This window comes from Colletotrichum spaethianum, assembly GCF_022836535.1.
Source record: "Colletotrichum spaethianum MAFF 239500 DNA, contig22, whole genome shotgun sequence".
NCBI classification, from domain to species: Eukaryota; Fungi; Ascomycota; class Sordariomycetes; order Glomerellales; family Glomerellaceae; genus Colletotrichum; species Colletotrichum spaethianum.
The window spans coordinates 73,999-95,252 of NW_026054792.1; the positions used below are offsets into that span (position 1 = coordinate 73,999).

General features: G+C 55.2%; 6 protein-coding genes across 6 annotated transcripts; 4 read left to right on the plus strand and 2 right to left on the minus strand.

Annotated features, from left to right (window-relative positions):
- Window positions 1-198: 198 nt before the first annotated feature.
- ColSpa_08238 (putative WD repeat-containing protein) lies at window positions 199-3,138 on the plus strand (the record flags this gene model as incomplete). Its single annotated transcript, XM_049274450.1, has 2 exons — window positions 199-215; window positions 348-3,138. 2 exons carry the CDS (start codon window positions 199-201, stop codon window positions 3,136-3,138), a joined length of 2,808 nt encoding a protein of 935 aa, XP_049130407.1.
- A 311-nt stretch (window positions 3,139-3,449) lies between these two features.
- ColSpa_08239 (putative dolichyldiphosphatase) lies at window positions 3,450-5,306 on the minus strand (the record flags this gene model as incomplete). The annotated part of the gene is made up of 2 exons (XM_049274451.1): window positions 3,450-4,990; window positions 5,048-5,306. The coding sequence occupies 2 exons, from the start codon at window positions 5,304-5,306 to the stop codon at window positions 3,450-3,452; spliced, it is 1,800 nt and encodes a 599-aa protein (XP_049130408.1).
- Window positions 5,307-6,165: 859 nt separating this feature from the next.
- Window positions 6,166-7,659, plus strand: ColSpa_08240 (pH-response regulator protein palC; the record flags this gene model as incomplete). Its single annotated transcript, XM_049274452.1, has 2 exons — window positions 6,166-7,338; window positions 7,399-7,659. 2 exons carry the CDS (start codon window positions 6,166-6,168, stop codon window positions 7,657-7,659), a joined length of 1,434 nt encoding a protein of 477 aa, XP_049130409.1.
- An 895-nt stretch (window positions 7,660-8,554) lies between these two features.
- ColSpa_08241 (putative sucrose utilization protein SUC1) lies at window positions 8,555-10,323 on the plus strand (the record flags this gene model as incomplete). The annotated part of the gene is made up of 2 exons (XM_049274453.1): window positions 8,555-10,123; window positions 10,195-10,323. 2 exons carry the CDS (start codon window positions 8,555-8,557, stop codon window positions 10,321-10,323), a joined length of 1,698 nt encoding a protein of 565 aa, XP_049130410.1.
- A 2,143-nt stretch (window positions 10,324-12,466) lies between these two features.
- Window positions 12,467-13,961, minus strand: ColSpa_08242 (uncharacterized protein; the record flags this gene model as incomplete). Its single annotated transcript, XM_049274454.1, has 4 exons — window positions 12,467-12,640; window positions 12,695-13,460; window positions 13,519-13,699; window positions 13,769-13,961. The coding sequence occupies 4 exons, from the start codon at window positions 13,959-13,961 to the stop codon at window positions 12,467-12,469; spliced, it is 1,314 nt and encodes a 437-aa protein (XP_049130411.1).
- Window positions 13,962-14,731: 770 nt separating this feature from the next.
- On the plus strand, window positions 14,732-15,849 carry ColSpa_08243 (cleavage stimulation factor subunit 2; the record flags this gene model as incomplete). The annotated part of the gene is made up of 4 exons (XM_049274455.1): window positions 14,732-14,780; window positions 14,837-14,962; window positions 15,012-15,127; window positions 15,388-15,849. 4 exons carry the CDS (start codon window positions 14,732-14,734, stop codon window positions 15,847-15,849), a joined length of 753 nt encoding a protein of 250 aa, XP_049130412.1.
- Window positions 15,850-21,254: the final 5,405 nt, after the last annotated feature.

Here is a 21,254-nt window from a genome sequence, read left to right on the forward strand (position 1 = left end):
GGAGCTCGGTGGCTGTGATGCTCATGCGGGACCAGGAGGCCGGATATACTTCGGGTGCACATGCCCCACTCCTCTGCCGCTTCTTATCGATAAGAGGGAAACTTTTTTGGAACGAAGGTGGGAGGTTCGAGATTTTGAAGATTGGCACTCACCAGTCGCATTTGACAAAAGACTGCTGGTACTAGAAAATCCGCAAAAATGGTCAAGTCATACTTGTGAGTTAATCTAAGTACACATATGTTGCCTGTTTTCCTAACATCGCTTTTCGTACAGAAAGTATGAGCACAGCAAGTCCTTCGGCATTGTCGCATCCAACACATCGAATCTCGTCTGGACCCCCAAGGCAGAGCTGGCAATGGCGCCGGCCAGGCAATCGTAGCCGCGAACGAGGATGTTTTGTGTTGGGACATCAAGAAGGGCGAGCTTTTGAGCAGGTGGCGCGACGAGAGAAACACTGTGCCTGTCACCGCGATCGCGCAGAGCAAGGTCGACCAAGATGTGTTCGCGGTCGGATACGAGGACGGAAGCATTCGCTTGTGGGACAGCAAGATCGCGACGGTTATTGTCAACTTCAACGGACACAAGTCGGCCATTACGACACTGGCATTCGACAAATCCGGTGTGCGACTGGCCAGCGGCTCCAAGGATACCGATGTCATCTTCTGGGATCTCGTGGCTGAGGTTGGCCAGTTCAAGCTGAGAGGACACAAGGACCAGGTCACGGGTTTGCAGTTCGTTGAGCCGGAAGGACAGGTTGAGGATGAGGAGAACACGGCAATGCTGGATAGCGATCCATCCGCCGAGGGCTACCTCCTTACCACCGGCAAGGACTCGCTGATCAAGCTTTGGGACTTGTCCTCAAGACATTGCATCGAAACTCACATTGCGCAAACGAACGGCGAGTGCTGGGCTCTTGGGCTCTCTCCCGACTACAGCGGATGCATTACGGCCGGAAACGACGGAGAGCTCAAGGTATGGTTTCTAGACACGACGGGACTCGCCGCACTTAAGGGACAGGTTGACGCGCCGCAAAACACAAAGTTCCTGCACGATAGGGGGACGCTGTTCCGCCAAAACAAGGACAAGGCTATCGAGGTGGTCTTCCACCCGCGCCGAGATTACTTTGCAGTCCACGGCACAGAAAAGGCCGTGGAGGTGTGGCGCATCAGATCCGAGGCGGAAGTGAAGAAGTCTTTGGCCAGAAAGAGGAGGAGAAGACGCGAAAAGGCCGGCAAGGAGGCTAAGGAGGAGGTTGATGGTGCGCCTGAGGGCGACGAGCAGGCTGACGACATCTCCGCCGCAGAAGCCAGTGACTTTTTCGTTCAGTATGTCATCGTCCGAACGGGCGGCAAAGTGCGGTCAGTCGACTGGGCTGTCAATAGCGGCAACAAGGAAATTCACCTGCTGGCCGGCACGACAAACAACCAGCTCGAATACTACAGTATACCCACAAAAGAAGGATCGAAGTCGAAGAAGGAAGATGTGCCCGACTACACGCGGTCACTAGCGGTGGAGCTCCCAGGACACAGGACAGACATTCGCGCCGTATCGCTCAGCTCCGACGACAAGATGCTGGCCACGGCCGCCAACGGAAGTCTCAAGATCTGGAACATCAAGACACAAGCATGCATTCGGACGTTCGAATGCGGCTACGCCCTGTGCTGTGCGTTCCTACCCGGAGACAAGGTGGTTGTGGTGGGTACCAAGACAGGAGAGCTCGAGCTCTTCGATGTCGCTTCCGCGAGCCTCCTCGACAGCGTTTCCGCGCACGAGGGCGCTATTTGGTCATTACAAGTGCACCCGGACGGCCGATCCGTGGTATCCGGCAGTGCCGACAAGTCGGCCAAGTTTTGGGATTTCAAGATTGTCCAGGAGGAGGTTCTGGGCACCACCCGCACGACACCGAAACTGAAGCTCGTCCAGTCGAGGACACTCAAGGTGTCCGACGACATCCTATGTGTGAGGTACTCCCCCGACGCCAAGTACATCGCCGTGTCCCTCCTCGACAACACTGTCAAGGTCTTCTTCACCGATAGCCTCAAGCTCTACCTCAACCTCTACGGCCACAAGCTTCCCGTACTGAGCATGGACATATCGTATGACAGCAAACTTATCGTCACGAGTTCTGCCGACAAAAACATTAGGATATGGGGACTCGACTTCGGCGACTGCCACAAGGCCCTCTTCGGCCACCAGGACTCCATTCTGCAGGTAGCCTTCGTCCCGCACAACTCGGACGGCAACGGCCACCACTTCTTCAGCAGCTCCAAGGACCGCGTCATCAAGTACTGGGACGGCGACAAGTTCGAGCAGATTCAGCGCCTCGACGGCCACCACGGCGAGGTCTGGGCTATGGCCGTCGGCCACAGCGGCAACTTCCTCGTCACCGCCGGCCACGACAAGTCCATTCGCGTCTGGGACGAGACCGATGAGCAGATCTTCCTCGAGGAGGAGCGTGAGAAGGAGATCGAGGAGCTCTACGAAAAGACCCTCACCACGTCGCTCGAGCGCGACCCGGATGCTGAGGACCAGGACGGCGAGGTCGGTGCCGCCTCCAAGCAGACCGTCGAGACCCTCATGGCCGGCGAGCGCATCGCCGAGGCCCTCGAAATCGGCATCGCCGACCTCAATCTCCTCAAGGAATGGGAGGACGCCAAAAAGTCGAACCCGCATGCGCCCGCGCCGCAGCGTAACCCCATCTTCCTCGCCCTCGGCAACATCACCGCAGAGGCGTACGTCATGAGCGTACTGAGCAAGATCCGGGCCTCGGCGCTGCACGACGCGCTCCTCGTGCTGCCCTTCTCGACGGTGCCCATGCTCTTCACCTTCCTCAACATCTTTGCCCAGCGCTCCGTGAATATCCCGTTGACGTGCCGCATTCTTTTCTTCATGCTCAAGACGCACCACCGCCAGATCGTCGCCAGCCGCACCATGCGCGGCATGCTTGACGGCATCCGCGCCAACCTGCGCGCGGCGCTCAAGCGCCAGAAGGACGAGATGGGTTTCAACATTGCCGCGCTCAAGGTCGTCGGCATGCAGATCCAGGAGAAGAGCGTCAAGGATTACGTCGACGAGAACTGGGATGATGGCGACGATAGCCGGGCCGTCAAGAAGCGAGCCTTTGTGCAGGTTTCGTGATATCGTCAGGATTAGGAGGTGTGATAGTTGGGGTGTTGTAAAATGGAAAAGGAGGCTAGATGGTGTTGACAATCATGAGATTCCCTGTTTTCCCATCAGTTCTTACTAGATATTGAGGTGCATCGCCAGGTGGTGGAACAGCATTGTTTCGGCTTTCAAAAAGTGTTTTTATGTACTATTCACCCCAATTTACTAGAACAAACCATTGTTCTTTCGATGCTCATATTTTAATCCGTATTGATACATGGACCCTCTTCCTTGAGCGTCCTTACTTTTGTACACAATCATTGCTAACTGATTCCTTGTGTCTATCATTGGCTCTTTGCCTTGTTCTTCGCACTGCCAGTCTTCGGCAGAATGTCACTCTGCGCGACCAACTGCACCAAGCACCAAAGGTAGCAAATACCGAAACCCACTGCTCCGATGCCAACATTTGCAACAACCCAGAGGTCAGGCTTACCTACGGGTGGGACAACAACCCTCTCTGCCACGTGCCAGACAGCCATGGCGACGTAGAATGCTCCGTGAAGGAGGAATGTTGCCCATTGGCGCACCTGATACTGGTCCTCCTGGAAGTATGCGCTCAGTGATGTGGGCGGGAGGCCAAGAAGATAGGCCCAGAGCAATGTCAGGACGACGTAAGGAACGCCGAGATCAACCCGCTTGAGGAGGGGAAACATCGTCCACGAGCCCAGAATGTTGGCAAATCCAACCCAAGCCCTGACGTCGCGCGACAGTCCCTGTTTGCCGGCGAGAAGTAGCGTCATGGGCATGAGAGGAAGGAGGGCGCTCTTCTCGTGGACCTGATAGCTGAAGAGGAAGAAGCCCCATGCCGTTGTCGCAAATGCCAGAGGCAAGAGTGACTTACGCGGTCGGAAGAAAAGAATGAGGTTGGGCGGGATGATGGACGCAAGTGTAGCAACGAGCGCACCGCGCTGAAGAAGATCGGTAGGGTATTTGCGTAGCTTGATGACAACATTCAGGGCGCACCAGAAGTTGGCGACCTTATCTTCGAAGAGGCCGCGCGCAAAGGGGAATATGCGGTGGACCATCTGTACGAGCTGCTCGACAACCGGGTAGTAGATGGCATTGGTGTCGAGGACGTCAGTCAGCCACGGGAACAGGGGCAATACCGGCGGCGGCCCCTCGTAGTCGGGTCGTGCGTCGATGCCCCGGCGAGCGTCGTAAAGGGTGCCCAGTACAAGCGGCAGGATCAGGAGGGCAAAGGCTGCAATGGTGGCTAGCGCGATAGCGATGAAGCGGCCGGGCCTCAAAGGAAAGACGCAGCTGCCCAAGAGGAAAGAGAAGACGGAGAATGCGTAGTAAAGGGCCATCTGCTTGAAGCCGAGGGCCGCGACAAAGAAAACTGCGGACCAGAGGTAGCGGCCAGCCAGCATGCTCGACATGCTCGCCAGTACGAAGCCGAGCATGACAGTGTTGTATTGGAAGTGTACATGGTCGATAAGGATTGTGGCAGGCTGCATCAGGATTGCGACGAGGGCCATCCAAGCAGTCCATGTCGGGACGTTGCTATTTCTAGAGAAGCGTCGAACGAAGATGACGGCCGCGGGGATGTAGATGAGGTATTCGGAGATGATAACCGTAGCGCGCATGAATATCTTGAGGGTCGGATCATCGGATCCTCGCGAGGTGTACAACTCGAACCAGGTCGGATCGATGAGGGCCCCAATCTTGCCACAGAGCCAGCTATGGTAGGCCGTCAAGGGCGGATAGTCGAGCCCCCACCACTGGAGGTCGTGGAAATACCATTGCGACACGGGGACCTGTGTCGTAAGCTCCATCCAGTGTCTTTGCGCCTCGTAGTCTCCGAACATGGGGGGTTTCTGGAAGCCTGCGAAGAGTGCAAGTCAGTATTTCTCCAGATCAAGCAGATGGAGGTCGCATTTACCAGAGTATCCCCATAGTCCAGCTGCCCATCTGAACAGACCGACCACCATGAGAATCAAGGGCAGAACCTCCCATTGTGACACGGAACCTCGAGCAGGCCACAGGAACGATGCTAGAGGAAAGACGGGCACCTTGACGAGAGCTTCCTTCTTGAAGAGTTGGCTCTCTGTGCTGGGGTTGTTAATGGCGCTACCACCACCATTTCCGCTGCTCGTCTTCTTGCCCCTGCGCCTGGGCTTGTGGGGAGAAGGGCTGCTCATTATTCGCAGCTCAGCTCAGTCGGTGATTGATCGGTTCACGACGTGCAGCATGAGGTCTGATGGGTATTTGTCGGGTCGCGGGGAGACAATGGGCAGGCTTTGTCGCGCTCCTGGTGACAGCGGGAGAGTCGCAGTTGGAAATTCAAGGGTCCACGTCGCGTTAACGAACAGCTGGTGCGTTGACATGTAGGTAAGTACCTTGGAGAAGGTCTCCACATCCCGTGGCCGACAAAGGCAGGGTCGGATCGCCAGGTACCTGCCTGCCGCTAGCCGTTTCCCTTGTTTGCATTGTCTGTCTCCTTACCTACACGTTAAGGAACTGACAAACAAGAACACATGTGACTTAAGATGTCGGAGTAAATTTATTTTCTGTCCTCTCATGTAACTTTTGCATCACCTACGTTCGCCTCAAAACCCAATTCTCCAATCTCTCTACTTTTTACTCACGCACATCAGCGGTTGGCTTCCTCTCCCTTTCCCCTCCACTTGAACCCAATCATCATACATCACTCCGTCTGTCTTGAATCAAGAGTTTCAGAACTGCAAAAATTTGTCGTACCAGAGGCCTAAAGTCTTGGGTTTGGCCTTAAGATCATTGACCTCCAAGGAGATGGAAGATGGAGCTCAGCTCAGTACTCCCGCAACCGGGGAATGCTGGTTTCCAAACACGTGACCAAGTCTGGGGTCGAAAGCCTAGCCTCGATTGGTTAATCCGGGACAACCAACGTCACAAGGTGGTGCAGTTTCACTGACAACTTCCCATGTTAGTGGACGGACGGTTGTCGAATCTTGTACATCTCAACCAGACCTATCTCGTCATACTTGTCTTCTCATTGACCGGTGATCAGCCCACTCAATTATGCCTTTCCCCTTTGTTCTTCCGACAACTTCGGCTTTCTCGTTCTCATCTAGTTTCAGCAGCGATACCCACCCCTCATTGCCCCTCAGTTCCAGCACTTATCGCGGAGTTGTGAGAGATGCCCTCAAGAAGCACAAGCGATTGCCACCAACATCGCAATCGTCCCACGTTTCCACTGTCGTCGGAGCTCTGAACGGCTACATTCCTTACATCCTCGCCATTGACGCTGGCCTCAACCCTGCAGCACAGTCCGGTGACTACATCAACCTCAACACCAAGACGCCACCCTCCATCGAATGGCGGCCTACGCTCTCAGACAACGCAGTGCCGGGAAGAGAGCGGTCCCGAGTGAAAGTCCAGTCCATTGACCATGAAATCGCCTTTTCACTTTCCACTCTGGCCAACTCATACGCATTGATCGCCCGGGCTGCTCTACATCCGTTGTATGTCACCACACAAGCTACTTTGGACAACCAGCAACGCACAGCGGCCATCCAAACCGCTACCAAATACCTCCTAGATGCCGCATCCATCTACGATTACATTGCTTCCCGAGCAGAGAGAGTTCAAGTGGAGCCCCCTTGCAGCGATGTCTCGCCCTCGACCCTCCGAGCTATGTCATCCTTGGGCCTCGCTGAGGCAACTCTCCTCGCAGTGTTGAAGGACGACCCCTACCCAGCAATCATTGCCCAAGACCGCAACAAGAATGACCGCGAATGGATGTACAAAGCACCTGAGATCCCCAAGGTTCGCGCTCACCTGTTCGCGCGCCTCTGCCTCGCCGCCGCCGAGCACGCCAGCCAGGCCTCTTCTCTCTGCCAATCCGCAGGGCGGGGTTCCAGCAAAGTCAATGAGGGATTGCTTCGCTATCTCGAAGATCTCCGGAGGACGTGCCGCGCAAAGGCCTGCCGCTTCTTCGGCATTGATGCTGAGATTGGTGGCCAGGTCGGCACGGCGATTGCTTGGCTTCAGGCAGGGCTCCAGGAGTTGGGTGTCGAGTCCAAGTACTCAAGCAAAAGCTCCGGATTCGGCCGCTTCAAGAAGGAATGGAGCGAGAAGCGCGAGGAACGCAAGGTCGAGAAGGAGACGACATGGGGCGCGGATGGCGGGAAGGGCGAGGAGACGCGCGTGATCGAGTTCCTGGAAGGGAAATGGCATAAACTCAACGACACGGTACGTTGCCCCTATGAACTCGCGATTAGCTCGGAAAATCTCACTAACCCTCTTTTCCAGATGAACGTTCAGATTATACCTCCGATTGGCCCTTTGTTGGCACAGATGCCATCCGGCCGAGAGATGCACACTCTCAAGCCGTATCAGCCGCCGACACTGGACCGCAGCGTCCTGGAGGCGATGCGTGCGCCGCCCGAGAGAAGTGATGACTATGGCGATGCCCTAAGCTCAGACGATGAGGCAAAAGGTCACGCTGGGCCGCCGGGTGGCTATCCTGAATCGAGACCAGAGTACAGAAGTGGAAGCACCTCATATTACTAGGCGTTGTATTGGGCATCTGTTCGCTTGTTTTAGGAACGTTAGAAGGTCACTCATGGTGGGACAACCTCGTGAAGGTTTTCCCGAAAATTATACGATTTTGGGTTAACGGAGCTTCTCTCTGCAACTCTGGAATGTAAACTTCGGCTAATACTCATTTATAAACGCACAGAAGTGTTGCCCATCATCCGATGCTTCTCATCCTCCTACGAACGCTTCTCCCGCATTGGCGTTGAGGACTGCATTCAATGACAACTGCCTGCCCAACTGGCTCAGATGAAACCCGTTGTCCATCTTCCCCGAGGAGCCCCGAACGAACAGGTGTCCCGAAAGAATCACGACCTGCGATGGATATATCCATCGCTGGGTATCCGGAGCGGCCCGATTCGTGCTCAGTCTACTCTGAGACTCTTGATTACCTAGAAGAGGGGGAAAGCTGCAGCACGGAGCTTGGACCGCTCACTCGCAGACAGAAGTAGGATAGGGAGTACGAGAGACTTTGCAACACCACTAACCTTAAGCTTCAGATGACACTGAGAGCCAGAGTTTAAAACATGTATGCCCCTGGCTTCACAGATCCCACTCGACCTCGGATCCCTTCCCCCAAAACCCTACCACGGCAGTAGTCGGCCATAGACGGAACAGCATGAGGGGAGGGGAGAGTTTTCTCTGTTAAATGGCCTCGGGACGCGCTTCGCCAGCTTTGCCTATTTTCCAGCTGCCCGGTAGGTATTGCTCTTCTCGGTGTTTCCTATCTTGAACGACACTCCATCGCAGGCTTACGTCCACCTTTCCTGCTCCTTGCATTGCAAAGGTTTGCCTGATGCGGAGGCATTCAGTTGCCCAGTCCGGCGAGGGAGACTATTCCCATCGACGAAGGGTTTCTTTCTCGCCCACAATGAACAGCACCGTGACATCTCCCTACGGCAGCACGACCATCACCACAAACAGCTCCTCATCCTCCAATTCGACCACGAGAAGCAACACCAACAGCCTCGTCATACATGGACTGCCGCCCGTGTCGCCCTCTCTTCAGCTTCCCTTCAAGCTCAGAGATGTCGACCTGCTCCGCCGTGATTGTCACATCCACGGCGAATGGGCTACCTCCCAGAGCAACAAGCGTTTTGCCGTCCTCGACCCGGGGACTGGTCGCGTGTGGGCGACATGCCCGGACAGCAACAGAGACGACATTCATTCCGTCATCAAGTCCTCGTTCTCCACCTTCCAGTCCTTTTCGAGAACTACTCCGGCCCGGGAGCGCGCTCATCTGCTGACTTCCTGGCATCACCTCATTCTTGCGAGCCGTCTGGACCTGGCCACCATCCTCGTTCACGAAACCGGAAAGCCGTTGAACGAAGCCCTCGCTGAAATTGACTACGGCGCCGGTCTGGTCCGTTGGTTCGCCAGCGAAGCCGAGCGTCTCGACCCGGCTCCCTCGTTGCCATCGCCGGCCCCATCACCAACCACGTCTCCCGCATCTTCTCCCACATCCGAGGACGGCGCCGCGCCAGCTCTCCCAACATCAGGCGCGGGTGCTTTTGTAAGGAAACGGGGTACAGTCCTCAAGCAACCGATCGGTGTTGTTCTCGCCCTGGTCCCATGGAGCTTCCCCGTTGCACTTACTCTCCGGAAATCGGCAGCGGCGTTGGCCGCCGGCTGCACAGTCATCGTTAAGCCGTCCTCGGAAACCCCTCTTTCGGCTCTCGCTCTTGCCTGCCTGGCCGACCGCGCGGGCTTTCCGGCCGGTGTGCTCAACGTCGTGACGACAAGCCTGGGAAACACGCCGGTTGTGTCTGAGGCGCTGTGCATGCACCCCCTCGTCAAGGCTATCAGCTTCACGGGAAGCGCCCGAATAGGGAAACAGGTCGCAGCGTCTTGCACCCGAAATCTGAAACGCCTGTCGTTGGATCTAGGTGGGAATTGCCCATTCATCGTATTCGACGACGCGAATCTCGAGCAGACGGCCAAGGACCTTGCGGCGCTCAAATGGCGGCATGCGGGACAGGTCTGCGTGGCGCCGAACCGGTGTTACGTGCAGCGGCGAGTATACGAAACATTTTCCGACTTACTGATAGCCGAGGCCGCGAAGCTGAAGGTCGGGCACGGGATGGCAAGGGGGACAACCCTCGGGCCGTTGACGACTCTCCGGGGGCTGTACAAGGCGGAGGCGCTGTGTAAAGACGCCATGGATAAAGGAGCTATTAAACTGCTCGGCACGGGAAGACGGGAACCTGGGGACGGGTATTTTATGGCGCCGACTATATTGGGCAGCATGACGGATGGGATGCTGATGTGTCGGGAAGAGGTGTTCGCGCCGATCCTAGGCTTATATATATTTGATACCGAGGACGAAGTTGTAAGCCGGGCGAACGACACTCCAGTTGGGCTGGCTGGTTACGTCTTCACGAAGAACCCCGAAAGACTCTGGAGGATGTTTGAGCGACTGGAAGCTTCGGTGCTTGGCATGGTAAGTTTGCTACCCCCTCTATCCCTTGTAAGGGCGGTAGAAGCAGTGGAGGGTAACTGACTTTTTTACAGAATACGGTTAGCCTGGTGACGGATACACCGATCCCGGCTGGGGGCAACGGCAATGGATATACGCCAGCGCAATCCATGGCCCTAGACGAGTTTTTGAGCACAAAAGCAGCCGCAATGCCACCATCGTAATCGATAGGTAGAGTCACATGTATGATAAGGGTCCTAATCATTTCCCGGTCTAGCTGCGATATGCTAGTAATACTTATGGAGTCATGAAGTTGATGAGTTGCATGTAGCTTTCATCACGTGTAAGAGTACCTCGCTTAATATATCCGGTATCACAGGTCCGTCTTTTATATTGACGAGAATCATGTCTGTGGCAGCGGAATGTGCCGTCATTGGCATCTTGAATCAAGTGACAGCTTTCATCTCTGCCCTTCTTTTGCGTTCCGTCCATAGCTCCCATTCATGGCTTCCTCTATCCACATCTTATTGTCTACGTGGTTCACCCCAAATTCCGCGGGTTGATACACGACGGAAAGGGCATAAGCCGGCCCTACCCGCCCAATACCAGAATGAGATGTTGACAATTTAGCTGGTAGTCATAACTTGCATTTTCTTACGTACCAAGTAGTTCTCTATGATCAGTCGTTGACTGTCATGTTTGCGCACGATCTATAAAGCTCTAACTGAGTTGTGGTCTGCACGTAGTTTGGCGTGCTTGGTTTGTAGCCACTTGGAGCCTAGTGGTTAGCTGACCAAGGCTGAACATTGTTTGTTCCTTCGTGTCGGCTACCACATGCCGGACTCAGGACAAGTACTCAACTTTGCCCCGTTGGTCGGTCCAAGCATTTGCCTTTGCAGGCCATTATGCGAGCCTGTTCTACTTGCACGAAACATATCATTCCTAAATATATGGCCGGCAAGTTTGGATCAAGTTAAAATGAGCCCTGTCTTTCTTCCCGTGTTGCCAGAGTATCTGTGTCAAAACCCGAATCATGCAGAAGCTTGATCATCCTTACCACGGACAGAAATCTGATCAGGCCAGGAAAGAGTTATGCTTGGACTCGTTGTTAGACGAGGCGTTTCGTAGGCTATCAACTAGGCAGGTGACACTTTCAATGAGCACTAACGTTTGTGGCATCAGAGCTAGGTTCGACTGATGTTTCTTCAGTCAGTACTTACAATTATCAGGCCCCAACATGCCACGACCGTTAGAAGATAAGCAGTTGAAACAGAACACGTTTCTCATATCACTTGTGGGTTCTTAGTACGGATGGCAAGGGTTGGTCTGATATATGTATACATATAGAGAGAGAGAGAAAAGTTGCGGGTGAGCAAGCTTTAGAACCATGTTTATCTCCCGGTTGGATGCAGCACTGACAAGGAAAGTTCATTTCTTGCAGAGTTGTCACAGTCTGACCACTTACTTTGGTTCTCTGTGTTACGCTGAGAACGAATGAGTTGCACCTATTTTGGACCACACACCATGATGCCCTTTCGACTTTGTAGTAACTCGTATCTGCATAGCAAGTTGAAGACCTCGGTTCTTGTGACCGAACTCGATACGAAGTACTTCCTCGACAACAGCATTAATTGGCATGAGATATCCATCAGTGGTCTCAACTAACATAAGATGTACCTTGTATGAAAGACTCAGCTTCTATCTTCGCAGGTTATATTTGAGGACTGTAGTTCCCAGAGCAGCTTGAAAGTCTGGGAATCTATCCTCGAAGTGACAGTAAGTATCAACAAGGGCACATGATTTACAAGAGTTTCGCACGTTGATGTGTGTAGGTTGGCTCCATAACTATACTGAACAGAATCAAGGCAGTCTATCGCGTGCGGCCGCGTCATAAGTGAAGCTGTGCAAGTCAAAATATTGCTGGCAGCCTCACCCCTTACTCCCGACTCGAGGAGAGGCCCATCTTTATCCGTCGTGAAAGCTCGATTTCGGATTTGTAAATGTTTGTTACGCATTCTTCGTCTGCAGAGGCTTTACCTTCAGGGTTTCCTCTTTTCATGCACTAGTCGTACGACCAGTATGCTCCGTCTGCCACTACCTCCGACACCCAGGAGTATCTCCAAATCCCACCGCGAGACTAGCACATGCCAAAGTTGACCCACAAATTTATAGTATTGACGGCTAATGTGTAGAGGGAGACATTGCGGTTCCTAAACGCCAAAGACGTATTTGATATTCTGTATCGATTTGTAGAGATCAAAACCTCTTTTACCAAGCCACCCAAACTCCTCTTTTGATGCACATCGGATAGGAAATGCAAACACATATAGACTACACACACATCAACAGACCCCCTGTCCTGTGGACCTAGAGGTCCTTCGAGCGCATCTTCTTAAGACGCATTCCACCCTCGAAGACACCGCGGTCGACAGCAGCGGCGACGGTAAGAGTACCGCCAATGATGGCGCAAAGACCAGTGAGGAAACCCGTGAAGGTCTTAGCGCGCTCTTCGCGGTTGATAACCTTCATGGGTGAGATATCCTAGGAACTCCTATTAGCGACGTGGTTGGGGAATCAGGGGCTAGGTGGACTTACGTAGGAGAAGAAGACACCCGGGATACCACCACGGGAGTGAAGGCGCTCTTGGTGACCCTCAGCAGCATCGTCTCCACCAGCCAGGCTACGCTTATGACTCGTCACAGAGTACTGATGAGTCTCGACGCTGCCGTCGCTGCCCTGGCCGAGAAGACCGAGGCCAGAGCTCTCATCCTCCTGGTAGGCGCCCGACTTCTGCCAGTTAAGGGCAAGGTATGAGGTAGGCACGATCTTGACAAAGTACATAAAGTTGTAGTTGGGGTCATTAGTCTCCTGGTGGGTGTTGTCGAGTGGGTTGCCGTGGTGGTTCGTCCAGGCGTACGCGCGCTTGCCCATCTTCTTGGTGACCTGGTCAGGCAGCTGGGGACCGAAGCGCAGGGAGTGGACGGTGTGAGTGAAGTCGTGCTGGGCGTCGGCGGGGGTGTCCCAGTAGTTCTTGAGGTCGTGGACGTGCATGTTTCCGTTGCTGAAGCTGCGGCCAGGGGCAAGGTGGAAGTTTCCGACGACCTTGTTGACACGCAGGTTGCCCTCGATGCGGCATCCCTCCTGGCGCTGCTCCTCCAGCCGCTCGGCGTAATGCTCGCGCGTGCACTGCTCGACGCCCTCGCCCTTGCCAAACGCCCACGACGCTTGCGCATACGCCTCTCTTACTTCCTCGCAGGTGTTGCAGCAGCCCGCCTTCTGCGCGTTTGCGGGGGCTTGGGCGCCGTAACAGGGGCCGCAGTAGTTGGGATCCAGGTGCTCAGCGGAATCGTCACGGGAGTGACTTTAAGGGGTTATCAGTACATACGTCGACCGCGTAGTAGGAAACAAGTGCTGCTTACAGGTCCAGAGCCTTGATGTCGATGACACCGCCTCCCTCCTTCTGGGAGCGGAGACGAACCTTGTTGACGCCGTGCATGACGCCGTGCTGCTGCTCGCCAGAGACGTCCATGACATCAAGGGTGAGAAGTTCGCAAGGCATCTTGGGGAAGGTCATGTTGAGATGGATCTCCATGCGCTCGCCTGTGCCAAAGGCGCATTAGCTCCCAATGTCTTATTAGAATTGTGAATCGTCCAAAGAAAGTTCCATACCTCTTCCCTTGTCCACAATCAACTCGGGGTGGATCTCTATCCTCCGGTAGTCAGCCCATTCTCCCCAGGCCAGCCAAAAGACAACGATCAGCGACACAATGGTGACGATTCCGCCGGACGTCGTGCGAATGCGCGCCTCGTCGACTGTCTTTGTAAAGGCGTCAAGCCTCGTAAATCTCGACTTTGCCGGCATGGTGAAGGTCGAGAACTAGAAGAGTTGGTGGGAAGGCTGTCGATCTCTGTCACGAGTTGAAGCAGCCTCGCGGGCCTTTTGGGGGGACAATTCAACGGAGAACAAGTCCAAGTATCGTACTTTCGCAGCGATGCGCCAAGAGCAAAAGAGCAAAGAAAAAGGAGTGGCGGGAGGGGACAAAGGGTGATGTCAGGAAGTGAAGAACCCCGCCTGAACCATAAGAAGAGAAAGTCGACGCTTGGGAAGTCCTCGAGGTTGGGAGCACCAAAGAAAAGAGAGCAATCTCACAAAGCCTCGGGAGTTGCGCAGCCAAAAGTAGAGGCCACCTCACTTGTCTTTTGGCCACGCATCCCGTCCACGGTCCAGCTCCCAATTGCGCTAAAGGTGCACTCATCAGGGGTCTCGCACGGGGCAGTGTGGGCCCCCATCGATGGGTAATCGTCGGCCGTTGGCCAATGGAACATGCCGTCCGGCGCTAGAAAGAATCCAGAGCGGAATGGTCCGTGCTCAAGCTGCAATTCTCCACTGTAAAATCCCAGCCTGGCAACCAAGGCTGAGGAGCCGTTTGATCGAGAAGTCAACTCCAAACGCAATTATCAACGTCGCGGCGTCTGTCTGGAATTTGAGATCTGCATCCAGCACGCGTTTCTAATAGCGACCGACAGGAAACAGAAAACGCCCAATTCCCATTCAACCGCAATTGAAACTCCTCAAATATCCAACCAACCGATTTATTCTTGGAGTGATTCATCCTTCGACACATCACCGAAATGTCGAAGCCACCTTCCAGAGTCGTCTTCGTGGGCAATATCCCATATGGTAGGTACCGAATGTGTCAAATGGAAGAAGAAAATGATTTCTAATTGCTTCGACAGGTCTCTCCGAAGAGCAAATTAGCGACATCTTCAGCAGCGCAGGCAAAGTCCTCAACTTCCGCCTCGTCTACGATCGCGAGACTGGGCGGCCGAAGGGCTTCGGCTTCGCGGAGTATCCCGACAATGGTAAATATGACGGCTCCTTGAGAAAGTACGAGATGCTAACCAGACGCAGATTCTGCAGCATCCGCGGTCCGCAACCTCAACGATTACGAGATTATGGGCAGGAAACTGAGAGTCGACTTCTCTAACGAAGGAGGCAGCGACGGCAACGACGACAACCACGGACATGTGAGTTTTAGAACCGCAGCTTTGCTCCCGGATCTGGTCCACCGCCAAAGCTGACACATTGAGAAACAGCAGGGCCGAGATGGCGGAAATACCTCTTACGCCTCGAACGGCTACAACCCGGCCGCGCCCCCAGTGCAGTCGAGCACGCTTCCCCCCCTACCAGCCGGCAAGGAGCTCCCCCCAACGTGACCGCAACCGACGCCATCTCCCGCACGCTGAATACGCTACCCCCGTCGCAACTCCTGGACATCCTTACGCAGATGAAAGCCCTCGCCTCTTCCGACCCCGCCCGGGCGACGGAGCTCCTCCAGCAGGCGCCGCAGCTGGCATATGCCGTCTTCCAGGCTCTCCTGCTGATGGGTCTCGTGTCGCCGGAGGCGATCCACTCCGTTATCGAAGCCGGCGGCGCGCCCTCTGCAGCCCCGGCCCAGGCAGCCCCGATCGGCTATCCGCCCCAGCCCTCTGCGACGGGCTTTCCTCCGGTGCCTGTGCCGGGTGCCACTAACACACCGCCAGTTGCCGGTACACCATATGCGCCGCCCCCCCAGCAGGCCCCCTACGGCGCGCCACCCCCACCGGCGGCCGCAGCCCTGGGCCAGGACCCCGACGCGCTCATGCGGCAGGTTATGGAGTTGCCAATGGAGACGATCAACATGCTCCCCGAGGCCGAAAGGCAGCAGATCCTGGCTCTCCGGGCAAGCTTTGGTGGCCAGAGACGATGAGTGCTGAATCTTCTGGCCCGCGCATACGCCAGCTCAACCTTGTGGCTTGTGAACTAAACGTGGCCTGGAACCGTCTAGGCTGGTTATTTTTGGGTGAAAATACCACTGCACACCCAAGTCGATGACGAAGAGACTGGCATTCCGAGCAAGCTTGGTAAACTCTGCACCCAAGAACAGGGCCACCGAGTCACCGACTTCACACGATGGGGCTTCCCGTTACGAAGTTTTACCTTGCAGATGATGCGGCTTTGTGGGCTAATAAGCGGCCCATACGAAGCTATTCTTGGACAAAAGTAGACAGAAAGGTATCTGCGGAGGGGCAAACAGAGGGGCCTAGCGAGAAAGTGCCTACTCCTCCCACCAGCTTGCCGTTGTTGGCCCTCCAACCACTTATTGGCGTAGCTCACCCCGCCACCAACGATCGCGACAACCTCACCGAACAACCTGGCATCTAAGCCTCGGTCAAACAGTAAAGCCTGTCCACGGGCGTGTGGGGAGGTCGGAAAGGTGGTGTTTGGTTGAATATGATGGCGCGTATGTGCGCGCGCTGCGCCTCCCCTTGGGCGGATAAGACAGGACAACGGAGGGCCCCGCGGGAAACGGCGGGGCCAGTGCGAATTTTTGTCGGTAGCAGTAGAGTGTGCATACGAGGCAGATCACGAGGACACACGGCCTTGTCTAAATATACCACAATTACAACTAAGAAACTTTCGGGGGCTCGCCTAGCTGAAAGAGTCCCGATGCACCTGCGCCGTCGCTGTTGGAGGCGAAGATGACGTTTGTTCTAGAAGGTTGGCAATGATTTGGTTTTTGGGTGGAGGGGGAGGGGGGGGGGGAAATGCTGCGGCTGCGGCCGCGGCTGGTCCATGCGACGTTGGCAAACGACAGGTTTAGCGCGGCGAGCGCCCTGCTCGCTCGGCCCGGCCGACAAACACCACGATGTCAAGAGAAGGGCCGGGGTCGAGCAACGACGCGCATCCGTCCAAAACGGCGGCGGACGAAGAGCTGCGCAAGAGAACACGGGTGGTGGCGGCGGCGATATACTTGAGACTGGCGAGCAACTCTAAATGACGATGCTCTACAGGGCGACCGGGGGGGGGGGGAGCCCGGGGTTTCGTGATGCCTTTGACTGATAAGGTGGCAGCCCGCCGATATAAAAAACACTGAGGGGAGGGGGGAAGGAAGATAACATGAGTAGAACTTTGCATTTTGCAAAAGACCCGCCAGGGCGTTGTACCCGAACCGCTGTGGCCACTGGGCAGATCAGGCTTGGACTGAGTTTATGCCTCGCAACTGCCATCAAGCAAGTCTATATGATATAGGGCTGGGAACGGGGGTTGCTGCTAATGTGTATGGTAGTTGCGAAGAGACTGCATCACTCTCCAGTAAGTAGCCACTGCTGTACTCGTCGGATGCTGTATGCAAGTCAAGGGACAACAAGTCGAGAGAAAACGCATGGCGTTTCCAGACAACGTGTCGCTGATCTTCATGCTACCCAGGGAGAGAGGCTCGCATCGTGCTGTGTCTTGGTGAACAGATGGGAAGTCGTAGCCGGGCGCATCCCGTCTTCTGGTGTGGCTTGGCTGGATTGGGCCCAACGACGAGACCGCATGCGCATTGGACGAGTGGATGGGATGGCTTCTGCGAACTGCAGTGTCTGCTGTGCGCTCTGGCTAATTGGACAGGGCCAGGGACATCGTTCGCCACTTCAACACCATTCGCATCGTAACCGTGTGTTCGACTACGGACATAGTACGAGCCCCCTCGTACCGATATCGAAGATTCAATAAATTGTGGTGCTCCGTGGGTGGTCCCATTCGTCCACCTGTGTCTGCGCGGAACAACCACATGTCTCACTGAAGCTAGAAGCCCATTGGGAGAGTAACGTCATTTCCAAAAACAAAAAGGAAAAATCGGGGGTTGTGTCAGAGACGGGGAAGTCAACGGGCTGGGCATTTCAGGTCTGCATTTCTAGATGGGTTCCTTTGTCAGAAACCCCTAGATTCCTTTTTATACACATGTCAAAGCAGCAGCAAGCTGGGGGAGGCTCCCTATGCCGCCATTGGCTGCGACTACATGAACCGTTGAAATGGGTTCATCTGAGGGCGCCCCGGATGCAACGAATAAGTGAACGGTAGAAGGGCTCGGCAAGAGGGATCATGGCAGCGGGCTGAAACAAGTTGCCAGTTGATGCGAAACTGGACGATGAACGGTTGCTCGACGTGGAGCCAGTGACATTGGATGGATGGTGAGGGAGGGGAGCAAGAGGCCCGAGGCGGAGAGATGAAGGGAGTGAGACGAGCCATCAAGAGGTCATGCAGGTCTGCAGGTTCCTTGCAGCTCTCGAAAAGTTGCCATGTGAATGGCCGACGGTGCAGCGTTTCCATCGTGGATGTGCGCGGGGAGTAGGCCCGGTTCGAGTCCTGTTGACGCGGCCTCCAGGATCGGCGTAGGAGTGAGCCGCCGTGTAATTTCCGCAACCAAATGAAGACTGAAATATTGTAAATTTCCGGGCCTTGGAAATGCAGCCTATGCAGGTCATCTGTTTGCTAAGAGATTTCCTCGAAGGGGCTGCGCGCGTCTTGGGTCTTTTCTCACTCTTCCCGGGGAAACAAAAGAAGGGTCCCCGAGTATTGCCATTGCCACACTACTGCATGCGCAACGTCGCACTATTAAGGTTGTATGTACCCATAGTCCAGAGGAAGAAGGTTGCAATGGGGCAGGGTCGGTGTGGTCCCCAATTGGTGCCGGGTGACTAGAGTGAAGGAATAGAATGGACGGGAGGCAATTCGAAAGAAGGTTCGCCATGATATTCCGTACCTGTCTGGTGATGGTCTGGGCCAACGGAACGCGGGGATGACTTCCCAATCCAGGGGTATCGAGCTGCGAAGGACGGGAAGCGAAATAAATCGAGCCCGTTCGGGGTGGAGGACGAAGGGCAGCGGGATATTGCCATGTGGGAAGAACCAACGGCGCTTACGGGCTGGCAGCGGACATGAGATGACGGGCGGGGAGGAAGGTGTTGTCCTGCGAGGCCATCGCCAATTCGTCCTGTGCGACTCGGCGGGCTGTCGCAATGCACAATTCAGATCGTTTGGTGTTGTTCTGGACCGTTGTCCGTGGCATGTGGCTTCGGGGTTTCGGTTTGGCGTCGTATGTATTTACAAACTGTTCCATTATTGACGGGGCGGCTCAAGGCCCAACCAAGGCTCGATGGTTCCCCAGGCCCGGGCTCCAAAACAACAGCGCGAGGGGGCGTTCCAAGCAGTGCTTCTCCCGTCGACAAGTGATTCGCGAATGGACGGGGACCGGCGATCAAGACGACACATCGCCATGTCTCGTTCAACAACGAGAGCTCCGTAGCAGCTCCGTAGCAGCTCCGTAATTAATTCTGGAGTCAATACGGATCCGTAGCGCAAACGGTTGCACAGGGAGTGGCCTGGGTCTCCCTTCGCTCGGTCGACCGCCGTTGCATGGCCGGGATCTGCACAGAGACATGGCGCATGTTTTGTGCATAATGGTGCCGGTTTAGTCCAAAGACTTGAGAGGGCCAAGGTCTGAAGACGGATGGAAAAGGGAAAGCAGAATGACGGAGCGAAGAGAGAGAGTGGGAGAGAGACACGCGAAGAGAGGCCGAGTCGAGGCAAGTCGAGTCGAGTCGTGTATTGTTGCACCAGGTGTTGATCACTCACTCGGTGGTCGGTCCAGATTTCTGGCGCAGCGTGTTCCAGCCTGCGTTTTCGCCCGTGCTGTGTTAGTGCCGCGGCATTGTTGCTAAAGTTAGGTCTTTTGGCCATCCACCAAGGAACAATGACGAGAAACGCAGTCTGGGGCAGGCCGGAGTAGCTGGTAGCTAATTTAGCTGGTGGTTGCCGGGTCCCTTAGTAAGGCGGCCCCGTCGTGCACATCGCTGCTGAGAAGCAGCATTCCTTGCTGAGACGGGCAGTGATGAGCGGCGACACCTGAATCCCGGGGGTGGAAGAGAGGGTCGCAGCGCTTCCTTTCTTTTCACCTGCGGGTTGACGCCGGTAGCACCATTTTAAGCGGCCATTGTTGCCACGGGTAAACATGAAAGAAACACGGCGGTGGCTGCTACTGCTGCTGCTGCTGCTGCATCGCCGAAACGCCACTCGTGTTCCCCAAGGTAAGGTAGGGAGGGGCATCATACCAAGGTGAGGGAGGAAGACTCTGGTTCCGTACCAGAATGACTGCTGCCAAGTCGACGTAGCTGCCTTGCGCTGGTGGATGTCGCCCTGCGCCGTCATGCATGTCAAAGCAAGGCCACCTGACGTGCTCCGCGATGAATGCCTACCGCATCTTACATCATGATGTTGAGCCCGAGGCGAAGCGCGCCGTTGATGAGAAGCACGGATGGCGATCCTCTCGTACTAGACGCGCTGTATACTGACCTGAAGTTAACCGTTCATGGACCACAACTATAATCATCGATGCGTAGCGACTCGTGTGAAAGGCCAACCCGAGCGCCGTACGACCGAGCATTCGCAAAGTCTCTGTGGTGTGCACTGACCGGGCTCGCCTGACTGTCACCGGTCCAATTCCTCAAGCCACATACTCAATCAGCGCAAACGTGCCCGTCGATGGTCTAGCCACTGCTCCCTCCAGGGTGGTGTAGATGTGGATGCATGTAAAAACGGATTGGCACGGCACCATTTGCTACGGACGGACGACGCCGCATGGGCATTGACGAACAAGGTGACAGCGACAGAGAAGAACTGGAGACGTGCTGTTTCTGGTTCGAGCGCAGGGTCGCAGGACCGCAGGGCCACAGGGCTTGAAAGGTCGAAGGGGGCGTCACGGGTGGGATGCGACAAGGGGGGTTCTTCGACAGGGGGCGACGTAGGAGAAGAGGAAGACACTGCGAAGGGGAAGAGGGGCGAAAGGAAAAAGGAAAAAAAAAGAAGAAAAAAAGGGGAAATTTGGGGCTTGGAATTAGTGCATCGAGCTGCAATGCGATGGCATTACTACAGCTATGGCTCAACCAACCAATACCACTACATAGTATAACCAGCACCTCACATGTATGTACGCCTGCACCCCAGACAGCGCCATCTGCGAGGGCCAGCAAGCCATCCAACACCAAGCAGCCAAGGAAAGGTAAGGTAAGGTAGCACAGAGAGTAGCCTGAATGGCGGGTTTGTCGAGTAGTGTACCATCATGAACCTACACCTGATGCTGAGGAGCGAGCGTTGCGTGTACACTACATTACATAGTACAGCTTCCACTGGCCGTTGCTGCTGTGTTTCGCGGGCGCCCTCTTGTGATGCCTTCCCCTGTCACCTCCCCCCTGCTTCTATGGCTCGCATGGAATGCCCTGGGAAGACGTCGTGGCTGCGGATACGTGTGGTGCTAGGTATTCCATCCTCTCCCTGCGAGTTCCGGGTACG